The 18,185-nt window shown below is 44.4% G+C and overlaps 1 protein-coding gene and 1 pseudogene across 1 annotated transcript in view; both read right to left on the minus strand.

Annotated features, from left to right (window-relative positions):
• Positions 1-3,423, minus strand: part of ACTL6A (actin like 6A) — a 28,620-nt gene extending 25,197 nt beyond the window's left edge. Inside the window, exon 1 of the mRNA XM_062211426.1 lies at positions 3,283-3,423. Within this exon, the coding sequence (XP_062067410.1) occupies positions 3,283-3,307 (25 nt within the window). The 5' untranslated portion in view covers positions 3,308-3,423. The remainder of the gene's footprint in view (positions 1-3,282) is intronic.
• A 134-nt stretch (positions 3,424-3,557) lies between these two features.
• The window catches only part of LOC133751424 (ribosome biogenesis protein NSA2 homolog), a 100,535-nt pseudogene continuing 85,907 nt past the window's right edge, over positions 3,558-18,185 (minus strand).

Below are 18,185 nucleotides of genomic sequence, written 5' to 3' on the forward strand. Positions count from 1 at the left end.
TAACAATTTATCAAAGTTGGTCTGGTAGTACACATTTATGTTTTTTATGTAAAAGAGTTTAAAGTAGAGAAGTGCCATGGAAGATAATTGCAAGAGCAATAAGTAGGCCCAGAAACTACTTAGAAAGGATGGAAATCCAGATGAATCATGCATTATACCTAAAGCTGAAGGTCAGTTTTAGATTTGGTTGGAAATAATTATTAGAATTAGAGGCAAGCATAAATTTTAAAATTTATAAAGGGGGCCAGCACAGTGGCGCAGCGGGTTAACGCCTTGTCCTGAAGTGCCAGCATCCCATATGGGCATCGGTTTGAGACGCGGCTGCTCCACTTCCTATCCAGCTCTCTGCTATGTCCTGAGAAAGCAGTAGAATTTGGCCCAAGTCCTTGGGCCCCTGCACCCTTGTCAGAGACATGGAAGAAGCTCCTGCTTTCCCAGGTAATAGCAGAAAGCTGGATCGGAAGTGGAGCAGCTGGGACTCAAACTGGCACCCATATGGGATGCCGGCACCGCAGGCGGTGGCTTTACTCGCTATGCCACAGCACCGGCCCAATTACTCAACATTTTTAAGTGAATGGTTTGGTTGCTTTTAACACTAAATTCCTTGGAAAAATGCGATCCACTATAAACACAAAATCATACTTACTTTTGTGAATTTTAAATACTTTCTACATGAAAGACTTTAAAACATCAGAGCACTTCAAAAAGTTCATGGAAAAATGAATTAAAAACTAAGTTTATTTTGGTGCAAAAATTTTTGAAATCCATGTATGTTTTTTCATGAGCTTTCTTGATTAAATTTCAAAAATGTTCACACTAAAATAAACATTCAACTACATTTTCCATAAACTTTCTGAAGAATCCTTACACTCCTCTGAATAAGCTGGCAAGAAGTGGTTTTATTCTGAATACCTAAGTCATACATGGTAATGCTATGGTTGTATAACTGAGACATGACACACAGAGAAATAACCAAAGAAATGGCTTTTTTAAAGGAGTAGGGAAGGGCTTGGCTGAAATGCCTTTTCTTTATTTCAGAGATTTTTGTTCACAACTCCCTAGATAATTATATGACTTTGGGCTGATTTTTAACCTTTTCTATCTTTATATCATTTTCTTCAGTAACACAGGGACAGTAATACCATCTTACATGGTGGTTGTGGATTATAGCAATTAATGCATGGATTAAAAATAATGCACATAGGGCCGGCGCCGCGGCTCACTAGGCTAATCCTCCGCCTTGCGGCGCCAGCACACCGGGTTCTAGTCCCGGTTGGGGCACCGATCCTGTCCCGGTTGCCCCTCTTCCAGGCCAGCTCTCTGCTGTGGCCAGGGAGTGCAGTGGAGGATGGCCCAAGTGCTTGGGCCCTGCACCCCATGGGAGACCAGGAGAAGCCCCTGGCTCCTGCCATCGGATCAGCGCGGTGCGCCGGCCGCAGCGCGCCTACTGCGGCGGCCATTGAAGGGTGAACCAACGGCAAAAAGGAAGACCTTTCTCTCTATCTCTCTCTCACTGTCCACTCTGCCTGTCAAAAAAAAAAAAATGCACATAAAACCTTTGGAATACTCTTGATCTCCAGTATGCACTAATAAATGCTAGCTGCTAGCATTAGTATTATCCATTCCTACCAGTCATACTAAACAATGCCTTGTAAGGAATACTGGACAGCCTCCGGATCCCTGATTCAATGAACCTGGAGCTCCTAAGAGTCTAGACTCAGTTTCTCTGGAGTCAAGACTGAATCTTCATGGGGAAGAGGTGAATTAACAAGATTCAAAGTAAAAATAAGAAAATCAAGGACATAAAATAGGAAGGAGGAGGCAACAGGATCAGCATGCTGCCTCAGAGAAGATTCTGAAACTATACCACCAAAAATACTAAGAACTTAAAGTTACCTATCCCTTTACCTGCGGAATGCCATCCTCTTCAGAAAGAGAATCCTTACTAAAACAGTAGCAGTAGCAAGTACATAGTCCCTCAGTGTTTGCAGGGGATTGGTTACAGGACCCTACCCCCATACACCAAAATCCTTGGATACTCAAGTCGGCTATATAAACTGATGTAGCATTTGCCTATAACCTGTGGCACAGACTACTGGATACTTTGGGTCTTCTCTATGTTACTTATAATCCCTAGTACAATGTAACACTATGTAAACAGCTGTTATATTTTAGGGAATAACAAGAAAGAAAATCTGCACATGTTCAATACGAATGCAGTTTTTTCTGAATACTTCTGGCCCACAGTTAGTGGGATCCACAGATGTGGAGCCCACACATACTCAAGGCTGACTGTACTTCGGATTTGTCTTCTGGGTCTCTAACTCATCAAACACACCCCAAAATGTGAATCCAACAGTGAGTGCTCCAATAGTCCGGGGCATCTTTCAAAAATGGAAGCCCTAACTCTGTAGAACGGAGGGTGGGCCTTGAGATTCTTTCTAAACAGCTTGCAGGTGATGCTGATGTTGCCGCTCCACGGACTTCAACTGGAGCAGCAGGTGTAGCTTCATGTCGTTCCACCTTGGCAGCCACCCTCGTTGGCTAAGGAATTCCCATCCCACAAGCAGGGAGCGCAAAGTCGGGGAAAGTAAACTGGCCAAGGCCAAGGCGCTGAGAAGTCTGACGGGTCCCACAGCCCGTGGTAATCTGCGTACCGCACCACAGTCTACTCAAGAAAAGCCAGAGAACAGACGCCCGGGACCTCAGGCAAAGCTTCCGGGCGTCCTTAAACTGCATGTGTCTCTAGATTCATCCCAACCGGGCCCTCCCACGAGTAACTCCGCAGACTCCACGGTCAAGAATGGGCAGGACTTGAGGCAGCGCGAGCGCTGGGCGCAGGGCGCAGACCGAGGCGGCCGCCCCCTCTCCACTCGGTCCACCTCTCGCGGCTGCTCTGCCTTCTATGGGACGTTGCGGACACCCTCCGTCCGCGCTCGCCAACTGCTGGGGGCCTCCCAGGTTAAACGCAGACGCCAGCCCCACACGGGCGAATTTTGCAGACACACGCGGGGCTGCCACCCCGAGGCGAGCCACTCCAGCCGGAGCGCCGCGGGCCGGCCCGCTGGAAGCAGCACGCCCGACCCCAAAAGCCCAGCTCCTCCGGCGCCCGAGGCGCACGCTGAGCCGGGTGGGCTCCGGGGGCGGGGATGGGGCGGGGAGGCCGGGGTCCCGGGAGGGGGAGACCGGAAGGGGCCGCCGGGCAGGGGAGGGCTGGGGGCGGCGGTTACAAACCGCACACGCCAAAAAGGCGCGCTCTCTGGCCGGGCCGCCTTCACTCACCTCCCCCGTACACGCCGCCGCTCATGGCTGCCGTTGGCTTGATTCCTGGGCGAAAAGGCGCCGGGCGAAGTGACTACAGCGGCCGCCACACGCGCTGGCCCCCGACCCCCTTAACTTCCACCGCCACCCCCCTCCGGCAACAAAGCGGCGTCCACACACCCGAGAGCTCAGCCACACTTGCTGGCTCCCCTTCTCAGCCAATCACGAGGAGGGAGGCCTACCTTTCAGCCAATCATAATGCGGCTGCGCTGCATCCCCGCCGCGGCTCCGCTGGTTTAGCCAATCGAAGGTGGCCATGGGGGCGGGGTTGGGCAGAAAGCGACGGAAGGAGGGCAGGAGTTGGGTTGCGGGACTCCAGGGGGCGGAGCTTGCAGGGTGGGCTGGAGAGTGGGGCGGAGGGAGCGGGAGAGCCAGGCGTCGGGGGGCGGGCCCAGGGGTGTGGCCAGGCGCCGAGGCGCGGTGGGAACCTGGGGCGGGAAGGGGTTCAGGAAAGAGCTGGAAATGGGATAAAGTATGGAAATGGCGTAAAGTGTCAACGAGCAGTAATTCCTGACCTTGCACTGCAGTGAATTTACGGATTTTTAAAGATTTTCCATAAAAAAGCATTTTCAACCAACATTTGTTGAATAAAATTGTACTCCACTTTGTGTAGAGTCAACCAGTGAATCAAACAAATTAATAGGCTCCTGCAATTTAAAAAAAAATTTTTTTTTGTTACAGAATTAAATGGCTCGTTTATTCACTTGGAAACCATTGTTAACACCAGACACAGGCATTTCCCAATCACCAGCAGGTTCCTTGGCAAAGGAAAACGAACTCATATCTGAACTTCGGCCAGGAGGGAGCTTCACGGCGCGCAGTTCTTCGTGGGGGTCAAGGGCAAGTTGAGGGCTCAGCCGCCAGTCCGAGGAGCGGCGTTTGGCTTAGCAGGGAGAGCGGTTCACCGGCAGACTCGGGCCTGTGTGCAGGCCTCTCGCAGGTTCTCCCCACAGACGCCACCCTCGGCGACTGCCTCACAACCGGGCACCCCCATATTGATAAAGCAAGCAGTCAGCAGGCGGGCAGACAGGAGAGCCCCGTGACCACCTCGCCAGGTCATAAGCCGACTTAGATATAAAACTCCAATGATCAGTAAAGGCCAGAGGTTACAAAATCAAAGCAGGAAGCCAGAAGTGAGGCCTGAATGACGCCACTTCCTCTCTGAACCAGGAAACACTTGACTCAGCGGGGAGGTAACGGGCCAATGCCTTTCCCAGGTGTCCAGCGAGAGGCGGGGACGTGTCCTTGAGTGGCGTCAGCAAAGGCCGAAACAGCTGGGCTTCTGCACGCCAGAACTCCCACCAGGGGAAGGATCCTGCAGTTTTTTAAAATGCTTATTCATGACTAAGACGTGATGCATTGTACCAACTACACTTAGATAGGTCATCCGTTTCTTTTATCTGGTGAGACAGGTATTGAACGAGCTAATCGATGCTCATTCGGGCAAGCATCTAAGCCTAAATGCATCTCCAGTCTGTCTGTTCTGCTTAGTCGGGGATTTCCACCAGCCCAGGCCAGCCCACGCCAGCCCACTGTCGTTCTCCCCTCGATTACTGCAACCACTGCTCACTGCCTCTTCACGGCCTGCAAGCAGCTTCATCTATAAAGAGGCTCAAACCCTTCACGTCGCTGCCTGTGCCTGTGACAGCCCTTCTTAAGTCTACAGCCTAAGCATGTAAGGGCTACCCCTAGCCATAGGAACATGGAATAGAACTCCCTCCTCTCCAGGCCTGCGGGGTGGTACAAAGTGTTGGGTGCCAAGCAAGGCCTGTGAGAAAACTCTTTCCAGTTCACTTGACAGTAGAATTGCAAGTGTATCTGATCAAACAGGAAACTCCCATCAACCCAGTGAGGTAATGCTGAGGTCAGCAAGCTATGGCCCTACGACCAAATCCTACCTGCCATCTATTTTTGTGCGGCCTTCAAGCTAAGAATGCATATTCCATTTTTTTAAAATGGGTTTTTAAAAAGTATTTTTAAGACTATTTTGTGGTATGTGAACATTTGATGAAACTGACATTTCTGTGACCTAAACTAAGTTTTATTTGGGACACAACCAAGCTTCATTCATTTATGGCTTTTGCTCCACAAGAGCACAGAAAATGGCAGTTTGAGAGAATACTGGAAAATCATACTTAGGTGTTTTTGTTTAAAGTTTTTACTCCATTTGATCATTTGAAAGGGTATTGGAGGGGCCAGCGTTGTGGTGTAGCAGGTAAAGCCACCGCCTGCAGTGCCAGCATCCCATATGGGCACTGGTTTGAGTCCTGGCTGCTCCATTTCCAGTCCAGCTCTCTGCTATGGTCTGGAAAAGCAGTGGAAGATGGCCCAACTCCTTGTGCCCCTGCACTCAGAGGGGAGACTAGGAAGAAGCTCCTGGCTCCTGGCTTCCGATCGACGCAGCTCCGACCACTGTAGCCAATTGGGGAGTGAACCAGTGGATAGAAGACCTCTCTCGCTCTGCCTCTCCTCTCTCTGTGTAACTCTAAATTTCAAATAAATCTTTAAAAAAGAAAAAAGATAGGGCATTGGAAAACAAATCATTCATTTGTTCATTTATCCATAATTTTTGATCACCTTAATCTCTTGTATCAATGGAATCATTGCTTTATTTAATAATAAATCATTGAAATGAACTTCAGAGAAAATGAGTTTCACTGCAATACATCTGCTATCTCGGGATTAATTATATGTCAACATAGATAAAAGCCCACACTTAAGACTTGAAAAATTTTAATCAACAAAAATTTAATAGGCCGATGCCGCGGCTCACTAGGCTAATCCTCTGCCTGCGGTGCAGGCGCCCCAGGTTCTAATCCCGGTTGGGGCGCCGGATTCTGTCCTGGTCGCTCCTCTTCCTGTCCAGCTCTCTGCTGTGGCCCAGGAGTGCAGTGGAAGATGGCCCAAGTGCTTGGGCCCTGTGCCCGCATGGGAGACCAGGAGAAGCACCTGGCTCCTGGCTTCGGATTAGCGTGGTGCGCCAGCTGCAGCATGCCAGCCGCAGCGGCCATTGAGGGGTGAACCAACGGAAAAGGAAGACCTTTCTCTCTCTCTCTCTCTCTCTCACTGTCTACTCTGCCTGTAAAAAAAAATTTTTTTAATAGAGCACTGAGATTATTACCCCAAAATATTTCATTGCTAAAAAAAAGGGTTATTGGTAAAAAAAAAAAAAAAAAAGAAACAAACGAAAAAACCTATCCAGTATCCTAGGAGAACACTATTGGGGAAGTACACCACCGCAGTAATAGTGTCATTATCTCCTTTAAGAGAAGACAGAGTATGGTAGTTTGTTTTCTTCAATCCTCTCTTTTTAGTTCTTTTAAAAAAGTTTTATTTATTTTATTTGAAAAGCAGAGTTACAGAGAGAGAGAGAAAGAGAGAGAGATCTTCCATGCACAGGTTCACTCCCCAAATGGATGCAATGGCCAGAGCTGGGCCAGGCCGAAGCCAGGAGCCAGGAACTGCTTCTGGTTCTCTCGTATGGGTGCAGGAGCCCAGGCACTTGGGCCATCTTCTGCTGCTTTCCCAGGTGCATTAGCAGAGAGCTGGATCAGAAATGGAGCAGCTGGGACTTGAACCAGTGCCTATGTGGCATGCCAGTGCTGAAGGTGGTAGCTTAACCCACTATGCCACAGCACCTGCCTCTTAATTCTTAATTATTAGCAAAACTAGTAGAAAGTGCATTAAAATAAAATGTTAATCCAACAAAATCTATGGAATGTAAAATATTTGAGGGTTGAGTTTTTTGGTTTTTTTTTTCATTAATATTTCTCCTGTATAATCTAACACATTTTATCTAAAGTCTTTGCTCAACCTATTTGTTAATATTACCAATAACTAATCAGACTAAAAAAACAAAACCAACAGCAACAACTCAAAGTTACTATCTGTTACTTCAGTTCTCAAAGGCACAACATAACCACAACTGTCAATGCTTGCCATTTTTCTCCTCGAACTGTCATATTAGATATGCCAACCCCCCAGACAAAACATTGAAGTAACATGCAAATATATTTAACTAGCCCAAAGTGGGTGTTCAGCGATTGACCTGAGTCTAGATCTGTAAAAACAAGCGACCTTTCAAAAGTCCTTAGTGGGAATATCCTTGCCAGAATATCCTAGGCGCCCAGGTGCACCACTTGGCTTTGCCTCACGGGGTCGCTGCTCCTCTGTAATTGTAGGGCTGCGCCAGGACACCTGTGATGGCTGCAGTCTCACAGCAGCTGCATCTGCACCCAGACTGTGGAATTCCAGCAGTTATTACAAAATATTACTGATCTTGTCCTCCATCTCAGATTGTATTGAATTCAGAGTTTAAACATTTCATACGTTATTCACATAAGCTAGGAAACAAATGCACAGGATTACCATCCATCTGTAGAGAAGAAATGACACAAAAATTCATGTACATTTAGAATTATTTATTTCATGCTGGAAAATATACGAAATTAGTAATTATCAAAAATTTCAGTGAATACTGTTTTGTATGGATACGCACATGTTAAGGAACCATTGTAAGTATCATGTCCTGTTTACTGAAGTTCCAAAAAATGTAACAGGTGCTGGCATTGTGGTACAGGGGATTAAGCAGCCACTTGGGATGCCCACATCCTACTTGGGTGCCAGTTGGAGTCCCACCTACTCCATGCTGATCCAGCTCCCTGCTAATGCACCCGGGAGCAGCAAATTATGGCTTTGAATACCTGAGACCCCGCCACCCATGTGGGAGGCCTGAATGGAGTTCCTAACTCCTAGCTTCAGCCTGGTCCAACCCTGCTGTTGTGGCCATTTGGGAAGTGAGCCAGAGGATGGAAGATCTTTCTCTCTCTCCTCATCTCCATCTCTTGCACACACACACTCTCTGTCACACTGCCCATTTAACTATACATAATGTGTTCTGTATTTATGTTTTATATTTATATACACATACGTAATTATATATAAATAAAAATTTACAAAACAATCTAAGTCTCCCTCCTCCTCATGGTCTCAGGTGCCCTATTATCAACTTCAGAGATAAATAATCCTGTAGCTATATCCTCCCCTCCCCCAATTTCTTCTGATACTGATTGTAATTCACACTGTGCTAGTAAACTAAGAAGCATTCTCTGTGGAAACTAATTTTGAAATAATACTTTCAAAATTTTATTTTTTAGAAAGAGAGAGAACTCCATCTGCTGAGTCACTCCCCAAATGCCAGCAAGGGCCAAGGCTGAGCCAGGGCCAAAGCTGGGAGCTGGGAATATAATCCAGGTCTAAACCACGTGGCCATCTCCTGATGCCTCCCAGGATACACATTAGCAAGAAACTTGGATTGGGAGCCAGAGCAGGTACTGAACCCTGGTACTCTGACATGGAATATGGGTACCCTAACCAGCATCTTAACCAGTAGGCCAAATACCTACCCTTGAAATACTGCCTTTGAACATTATTAAAAAATTTTAGGGAGCTGGTGTTGTGCCACTGTGGGTTAAGCTGCTGCTTATGACACCAGTATCCCATATCAGAGTGCCAGTTCCATTCCCAGATGCTCAGCTTTTTTTTTTGACAGACAGAGTGGACAGTGAGAGAGAGATAGAGAGAAAGGTCTTCCTTTTTGCCGTTGGTTCACCCTCCAATGGCCGCCGCGGTAGGCACGCTGCTACCAGCGCACCGTGCTGAACCGATGGCAGGAGCCAGGTGCTTCTCCTGGTTTCCCATGGGGTGCAGGGCCCAAGCACTTGGGCCATCCTCCACTGCACTCCCGGGCCACAGCAGAGAGCTGGCCTGGAAGAGGGGCAACCGGGACAGGATCAGTGCCCCGAACCGGGACTAGAACCCGGTGTGCTGGCGCCGCAAGGCGGAGGATTAGCCTATTGAGCCGCGGCGCCGGCCAATGCTCAGCTTTTGATCCAGCTTCCTACCACTGCACAAAGAAAGACAGCAGAAATTGACCCAAGTACTTGGGCCCTGCCAGCCATCTGGGAATTTCTGGCCCCCCTGGCTTTGGTCTGACCCAGACATGGCAGTTGTGGCCATTTGGGGAGTAAACCAATGGATGGTAGATATCTCTCTTAGCCTTTCAATAAATAAATCTTCAAAAAAATTTTAGTATAGCGTATACATGGCTAGAAACGGAAACAATACAAAGAAGTGAGAGGCAAACCTGCTTCCCCCCTCTTCAGACCTCACAACTCTTCAATTCCTCTTTCCAGACTGAAGCACTGTTATCAGTTTCTTATGTAACTTTCAGAGCATCTTTTCAAGTAAAAGTGTGTTTATATTCTTTCCAGCCCCCATTTCCTAATTTGTTTACATAAGTAGTTATATACCACACACACTGTTTTGTACCTTACATTTTGTATTTGACTTATTACCCATATTATCTGGAAGATTATGTATAATTCTGTTTTATTCATTTTTAACATCAGCATATAATTCCACTTTTAAAAAAATTTTATAAAGATTTATTTATTTATTTGAAAGTCAGAGTTACACAGAGAGTGGAGAGGCAGAGGGAGAGAAAGGTCTTCCATCTGCTGGTTCACTCCTTAATTGGCTGCAACAGCCAGAGCTACGCCAATCCAAAGCCAGGAGCCAGGGGCTTCTTCCAGGTCTCCCACGCAGGTGCAGGGGCCCAAGGACTTGAGCCATCTTCTACTGCTTTCCCAGGCCATTGCAGAGAGCTGGATTGGAAGTGGAGCAGCTGGGACTAGAACCGGCGCCCGTATGGGATGCTGGCTCTTCAGGCCAGGGCGTTAACCCACTGCACCACAGCGCCAGCCCCTTAAAAAATATTTTTTTTTATTTGAAAGGCAGAGTTACACATACACACACACACAGAGAGGAGACAGAGATCTTCCATCTGCTGGTTCACTCCCCAAATGGCCATAATGGCTGGGGTTGGGCCAGACCAAAACAAGGAGCCAGGAGCTTCTTCCAGGTCTCCTACATGGGTGCAGGGGCCCAAGAACTTGTGTCATCTTTTGTTGCTTTCCCAGGGCACTTTAGCAGGGGGCTGGATTGGAAATGGAGCAGCCAGATCTCAAACCAGAACTTATATGGGATGCTGGCACTGCAGACAGCAGCTTTACCCACTGAACCACAGCACTGGCCACGAGATCTCTACTTATGTCTTTGTCTGACTCTCAAATAAAGAAAAATAAATACAAAAAATTTAAAAGTTCAGCCCTGGCTGTTGTGGCCATTTGGGGAGTGAGTCAGTGGATGGAATATCTCTCTCTGCCTCTGCCTCTTCCTCTCTGTAACTATGACTTTAAAATAAATAAATAAATCTTAAATATATAGAGATATCTGCTGGTTCCCTCCCCAAATGCTTGCAACAGCTAAGAATGAAGCTGAAGCCATGAGCTAAAAACTCAGTCTGGGTCTCCCACATAGGTGGCAGGGACCCAAGTATCTGAGCTATCACCTGCTGTCTCTCCGGGTGTACATTAGCAGGAAGCTGGAATCAAGAACTCAAACAAGGCATTCCAAAATGGAGTGTCTTAACTTACTGAGCCAACTGATGACCCTACAAACTGAGGTGTTTTTTTTTCTTTAGTTAAAGATGTACTTATTTTTTTGAAAGCCAGAGTTAGAGAGAGAGAAATCTTACATCTGCTGGTTCACTGCACGCATGGCCACCTAGCTACAACAGCCAGGGCTGGGCCAGGCCAAGGCCAAGAGCCAGGAGCTTCATCCAGGTCTGCCATGTGGGTGACAGAGGCCCAAACACTTGGGCCATCTTCTGTTCTTCCCAGGCCATTAGCAGTGAGCTGAATTGGAAGTGGAGCTGCCAGGATACTAACCGGTACCCATACAGAATGTTGGCATCACAGGCAGCAGTTTCACCTGCTACAGCACAGTGCTGACCCCCAGGCTGAGCTTTGAATCAAGCAACTATTGAACTCCTGCTCCAGGCCACACACTGGGGATCTGAGCAGAAATGAGTCATGGTGTCGATCAACAGTTATTAACAGTTCCCCCATTAAGGTGATAATGGCTGCTAACACATTCTACTTGCTCCTTGGAGAGCAGATCCTAAATATTCACTTGGGCTTAGGCTTCTACCAAAACTTTAGATGGTATGAGTGGTGATTGCACAATTTCTTCCATGTCAAATCTTGTTATCTTTACCCTGGTCCATGATTGACATATTACAAATAAAAGAAAAGGTATTTGGCACACCTACGATGTGGGCTTTAATTGTAGTATACACACTATGTCTAAACCAGGAAACTGGTGTAGAGTGTTTCATTTTGTTGTAAGGTAGGGAAAAGATGTTTCCTTTGTTCTCTTTGTTTGGCTGGGGATGAGGAAGTAGGAAATATTAAAGTATTTTTTTAGAAAAAATGAGAAACCTAGGGATTAATTACTAATTACCAAACCCATCAGTCTTTGTAGATGATTTAACTGATTGCTCTACTAAACTGGCTGGAAGAAAATCCATATGTAGTTTACCATTTTGTATGATTTCTAATAAAAACTGTCCCCAAATGCCCATAATCCAAAGGGAAAACCCCAATCATTGAAGAATTTGAGTCAGGCCATAATTAGCCTATTGTGCCTAATTAATACTATGAGTTTTTTCTGAGTGCAGCCTCTCCAACCACCCCTCCCACTCCTCATGCAGCCTACACCTTACGCTGCCCACATTGGTTATCAGCTGTCAGACTTTGAGAAACTCACACAGGGATTCAAAAGCCTCTAATTACGCTGTGTGCACCCTCAGCAGTACACCAGCTCCAGGAGTACATTTTGGGGACTGTATACTCGGAATGACAAAAGCAAGCAGAATAACTTACAAGCAGAACTTGTAATCATTCTGTATCTTTTGACAGCTATTAAAAGCATCAGTCATTCCCACCATGTCAACCTGGGCTTTGGTAAGAAACACAGAGCTAGGAATGCTCCTAGAATCTTTTTGGTGTCTGTCTCCAGAAACATGTGATCAAAGAGATTCTAAAGCATTCAACATGATATTCTGTCCCAAAGGTTCTTGCGTAACACTTGAAGTAACATTTGTGATCCCAACCACTGGCTCTCCCCAAAGACGACTCATTAAAGAAAAAACTTTACCTAAAATTGCTCTACTTCACATCATCAATGCCATGAACATAATCACAACTTCCAAGTAATATTTATTGAACTATGGTTTATTATAAATCACTGATCCTGAGTATATGATAGGAATAAAGCAAAGAAAGCCAGGAAAATATACACATATAATTTTACAAGCATCAAGTGCAGTTAAGGATGGAAAAGAAACATGAAAGTGGTTGCACCTAGTTGACAGTTATTTGTACACGTTTCACTTTGTGTCATAAATTTGTTTTAAACATGATGGCTTCTCAGAAAACATTTAACATTTTACATTAAGGAAAGAATTTTGCAACCTTATTTTAGTAATACAGGTTAATATCTTGGTGCAAATTACATTGGGATTTTTTCTTTGCTTATACTATTTATCTATATAAAGATATAGACAAGGGCTGGTGCTGTGGTGTGTGGCATAGCAGCTAAAGGCTATGCCTGTGCCGCCAGTTTGAGTCCTGGCTACTCTACTTCTGATCCAACAGCAGAAGATGGCCCAAGTGTTTCGTATCCTACATCCACTTGGGAGACCTGGAAGAAGCTCCTGGCTCCTGACTGGATTGGCCCAGCTTCAGCTGTTGCAACCATTTGGGGAGTGAACCAACAGATGGAAGACTTCTCTCTGTCTCTCTGTTTGTCTGTCTCTGTAACTCTGCCCTTCTAATAAATAAATAATCTTTTTTTAAAAGATGTAGATATGTTGACATATAGTTACATATAATTATGTAATAAAAGTATATGAATATAGTTTTGTTTATATAATTTGATAAATAACCCCTTTAATAAAGGAACAACACACCATATAAATACATGTTCTGTTCTGAAACAGGCATTTTTCACAATATAATTTATTTATTTTAAAGTTTTATTTATTTATTTGAAAGGCAGAGTTATAGAGAGGCAGAGGCAGAGAGCGAGAGAAAGCAAGAGAGAGCGAGAGGTCTTCCATCCACTGGTTCACTCCTCAGATGGCCACAATGGTCAGAGCTGCGCTGATCCGAAGCCAGGAGCCAGGAGCTTCTTTCGGGTCTCCCACTCAGGTGCAGGGTCCCAAGGATTTGGGCCATTTTCTACTGCTTTCCCAGGCCATAGCAGAAAGCTGGATTGGAAGTGGAGCAGCTGGGACTTGAACTTGCACCCATATGGAATGCCGCCAGCACTGCTGGCTTTATCCACTGCACCACAGCACCAACCCCTACAATACAATTTAGACAGATTTTCACAACATGATGTGCATGTTTATCTAATTGTTTTTAAGTGGCCAGCAAACCAAGGCTTGTGTGTGGACTAGCCACTTTATTTTTGTAAGTAAAGTTTTACCAGAACACGTGGCATTCTTTTGTTTCTGTTGTCTGTGGATATTTTTGAGCTGCACCTGCAGAACTGAATAGGTGCAAATAAGACTATGTGGCCCATGCTATGGTTTGGATGTGGTTTGTCCACACCAAAGCTTGTGTTGACACTTCATTTCCAATGCAATGGTATTGAGAAGTGGAATTAGGTAATTAGTGTAATTAGATCATGGAAGTTCTACCTTCATGAAGGAATTAATGTAGTTCCTGAGAGAGTGGGTTATTTATTACAAGAGCTGACTGTTAGAAAGCAAGCCTGGAGGCGGGTGTTTGGCATAGCAGTTAAGACTGATTCGGATGCCCACATCCCATATCTAAGTGCCTGGATTTGAATCCTGGCTCCATTTCCAATCCAGATTCCTGCTAATGTGCACCTTGGGAGGCAACAAGTGATGCCTTAAGTACCTGGACCCCTGGGTTTGACTTAGCCCAGCTCTGGCTGTTGTGGGCATTTGGGGAGTAAACCAGCATATAGGAGACCTGTGTCAGTATCTGTCTCTCTCCCTCCCTCTGCCTTTCAAATAAATTAAAATTAAAAACTACATCTGCTGCATAATTCCCTTTAATAAATAAAGAAAACATGCCTGCAAATCTGGGTATATTTCCCTCATGTAACTTTGCTTCCTTGTGGCACAAGGTCCACTCACTCACATTCAGTTCAACAATAGTATCTTTGGTAATTACACCCAAAGCTGTACATAATTGGGATGATGGATTCTTTTTTACACCAAGTAGGGGCAGACAGAGGTGGTTTTTGGTTCTTGATGCATTATGTGGGCCTTCTTGAAACATCAGCCCATTGGGCTAATGAATCTTTCTTTTTTTTTTTTAACTTTTATTTAATGAATATAAATTTCCAAAGTACAGCTTATGGATTACAATGGCTTTCTCCCCATAACTTCCCTCCCACCCACAACCCTCCCCTTTCCCGCTCCCTCTCCCCTTCCATTCACATCAAGATTCATTTTCAATTACCTTTATATACAGAAGATCAGTTTAGTATATATTAAGTAAAGACTTCAACAGTTGGCACCCACATAGAAACACAAAGTGAAAAAATATTGTTTGAGTACTAGTTATAGCATTAATCACAATGTATAGCACATTAAGGACAGAGGTCCTACATGAGGAGTAAGTGCACAGTGACTCCTGTTGTTGACTTAACAAATTGACGCTCTTGTTTATGGCATCAGTAATCACCCTAGGCTCTAGTCATGAGTCACCAAGGCTATGGAAGCCTTTTGAGTTCACCGACTCTGATCATATTTAGACAAGGTCATAGTCAAAGTGGAAGTTCTCTCCTCCCTTCAGAGAAAGGTTCCTCCTTCCTTGATGACCTGTTCTTTCCACTGGGATATCACTGGTGGAGATCTTTCATTTAGGTCATTTTTTTTTTTTTGACACAGTGTCTTGGCTTTCCATGCCTGAAATACTCTCATGGGCTTTTCAGTCGGATCTGAATGCCTTAAGGGCTGATTCTGAGGCCAGAGTGCTGTTTAGGACATCTGCCATTCTATGAGTCTGCTGTGTATCCCGCTTCCCATGTTGAATCGTTTTATCCCTTTTTTATTCTATAGGTTAGTATTTTCAGACATTAGTCTTGTTTATGTGATCCCTTTGACTCTTAGTCCTATCATTATGATCAATTGTGAACAGAAATTGATCACTTGGACTAGTGAGATGGCGTTGGTACATGCCACCTTGATGAGATTGAATTGGAATCCCCTGGTGTGTTTCTAACTCTACCGTTTGGGGCAAGTCAGCTTGAGCATGTCCCAAATTGTACATCTCTTCCCTCTCTTATTCCCACTCTTATATTTAACAGGGATCATTTTTTCAGTTAAGTATCAACAATTAAGAATAACTGTGCATTAATTACAGAATTCAACCAATAGTATTAAGTGGAACAAACAAAAAAATACTAGGAGGGGTAAAGTATTAAGTTGTTCAACAGTCAGGGCAAGGGCTGATCAAGTCACCGTTTCTCATAGTGTCCATTTCACTTCAACAGGTTTCCTTTTTGGTGCAGAGTTAGTTGTCACCAATCAGGTAGAACATATGATATTTGTCCCTTTGGGACTGGCTTATTTCACTCAGCATGATGTTTTCCAGATTCCTCCATTTTGTTGCAAATGACCAGATTTCATTGATTTTGACTGCTGTATAGTATTCTATAGAGTACATGTCCCATAATTTCTTTATCCAGTCTACTGTTGATGGGCATTTAGGTTGATTCCAGGTCTTAGCTAATGTGAATTGAGCTGCAATAAACACTAAGGTGCAGACTGCTTTTTTGTTTGCCAATTTAATTTCCTTTGGGTAAATTCCAAGAAGTGGGATGGCTGGGTTGAATGGTAGGGTTATATTCAGGTTTCTGAGGAATCTCCAGACTGACTTCCATAGTGGCTTAACCAGTTTGCATTCCCACCAACAGTGGGTTCGTGTTCCTTTCTCCCCACATCCTCTCCAGCATCTATTGTTGGTAGATTTCTGAATGTGAGCCATTCTCACCGGGGTGAGGTGAAACCTCATTGTGGTTTTGATTTGCATTTCCCTGATTGCTAGTGAACTTGAACATTTTTTCATGTGCCTGTTGGCCATTTGGATTTCCTCTTTTGAAAAATGTCTATTGAGGTCCTTGGCCCATCTCTTAAGTGGGTTGTTAGTTTTGTTGTTATGGAGTTTCTTGATCTCTTTATAGATTCTGGTTATTAATCCTTTATCTGTAGTATAGTTTGCAAATATTTTTCCCATTCTGTCGGTTGCCTCTTCACTTTCATGACTGTATCTTTTGAAGTACAGAAACTTCTCAATTTGATGCAATCCCAAATGTTAATTTTGGTTTTGACTGCCTGTGCTTCTGGGGTATTTTCCAAGAAGTCTTTGCCAGTACCTATATCTTGCAGGGTTTCTCCAATGCTCTCTAGTAATTTGATGGTGTCAGGTCGTAGATTTAAGTCTTTAATCCACGTTGAGTGGATTTTTGTGTAAGGTGAAAGGTAGGGGTCTTGCTTCATGCTTCCGCACGTGGAAATCCAATTTTCCCAGCACCATTTATTGAATAGACTGTCCTTACTCCAGGGATTGGTTTTGGATCCTTGATCAAATATACATTGGCTGTAGATGTTTGGGTTGATTTCTGGTGTTTCTATTTTGTTCCATTGGTCTATCCATCTGTTTCTGTACCAGTACCATGCTGTTTTGATAACAACTGCCCTGTAGTATGTCCTGAAATCTGGTATTGTGATGCCTCCGGCTTTGTTTTTGTTGTACAAGATTGCTTTGGCTATTCGAGGTCTTCTGTGTCTCCATATGAATTTCAGCATCATTTTTTCCAGATCTGAGAAGAATGTGTTTGGTGTCTTGATTGGTAATGCATTGAATGTATAAATTGCTTTTGGGAGAATAGACATTTTGATGATATTGATTCTTCCAATCCATGAGCATGGAAGATTTCTCCATTTTTTGATATCCTCTTCTATTTCTTTCTTTAAGGTTTTGTAGTTTTCATCGTAGAGATCTTTAACGTCCTTGGTTAAGTTTATTCCAAGGTATTTGATTGTTTTTGTAGCTATTGTGAATGGGATTGATCTTAGAAGTTCTTCCTCATCCGTGACATTGCCTGTGTATACAAAGGCTGTTGATTTTTGTGCATTGATTTTATATCCTGCTACTTTGCCAAACTCTTCTATGAGTTCCAATATTCTCTTAGTAGAGTTCTTTGGATCCTCTAAATAAAGAATCATATCATCTGCAAAGAGGGATAGTTTGACTTCTTCCTTCCCAATTTGTATCCCTTTAATTTCTTTTTCTTGCCTGATGGCTCTGGCTAAGACTTCCAGAACTATGTTGAAGAGCAGTGGTGAGAGTGGGCATCCCTGTCTGGTACCAGATCTCAGTGGAAATGCTTCCAACTTTTCCCCATTCAATAGGATGCAGGCCGTGGGTTTTTCATAAATTGCTTTGATTATATTGAGGAATGTTCCTTCCATACCCAATTTTCTTAGAGTTTCCATCATGAAAGGGTGTTGAATTTTATCGAATGCTTTCTCTGCGTCTATTGAGAGAATCATATGGTTTTTCTTCTGCAGTTTGTTGATGTGGTGTATCACATTGATTGATTTGCGAACATTGAACCATCCCTGCATACCAGGGATAAATCCCACTTGGTCTGGGTGGATGATCTTTCTGATGTGTTGTCGTATTCTATTGGTGGAATTTTATTGAGGATTTTTGCGTCTATGTTCATCAGGGAGATTGGTCTGTAATTTTCTTTCAATGCTGCATCTTTCTCTGGCTTAGGGATTAAGGTGATGCTGGCTTCATAAAAAGAATTTGGGAGGATTCCCTCTTTTTCAATTTTTCTGAATAGTTTGAGAAGAAATGGAGTTAGTTCTCCTTTAAATGTCTGGTAGAATTCAGCAGTGAATCCATCTG

This window comes from Lepus europaeus, chromosome 2 (genome assembly GCF_033115175.1).
Source record: "Lepus europaeus isolate LE1 chromosome 2, mLepTim1.pri, whole genome shotgun sequence".
NCBI lineage: Eukaryota > Metazoa > Chordata > Mammalia > Lagomorpha > Leporidae > Lepus > Lepus europaeus.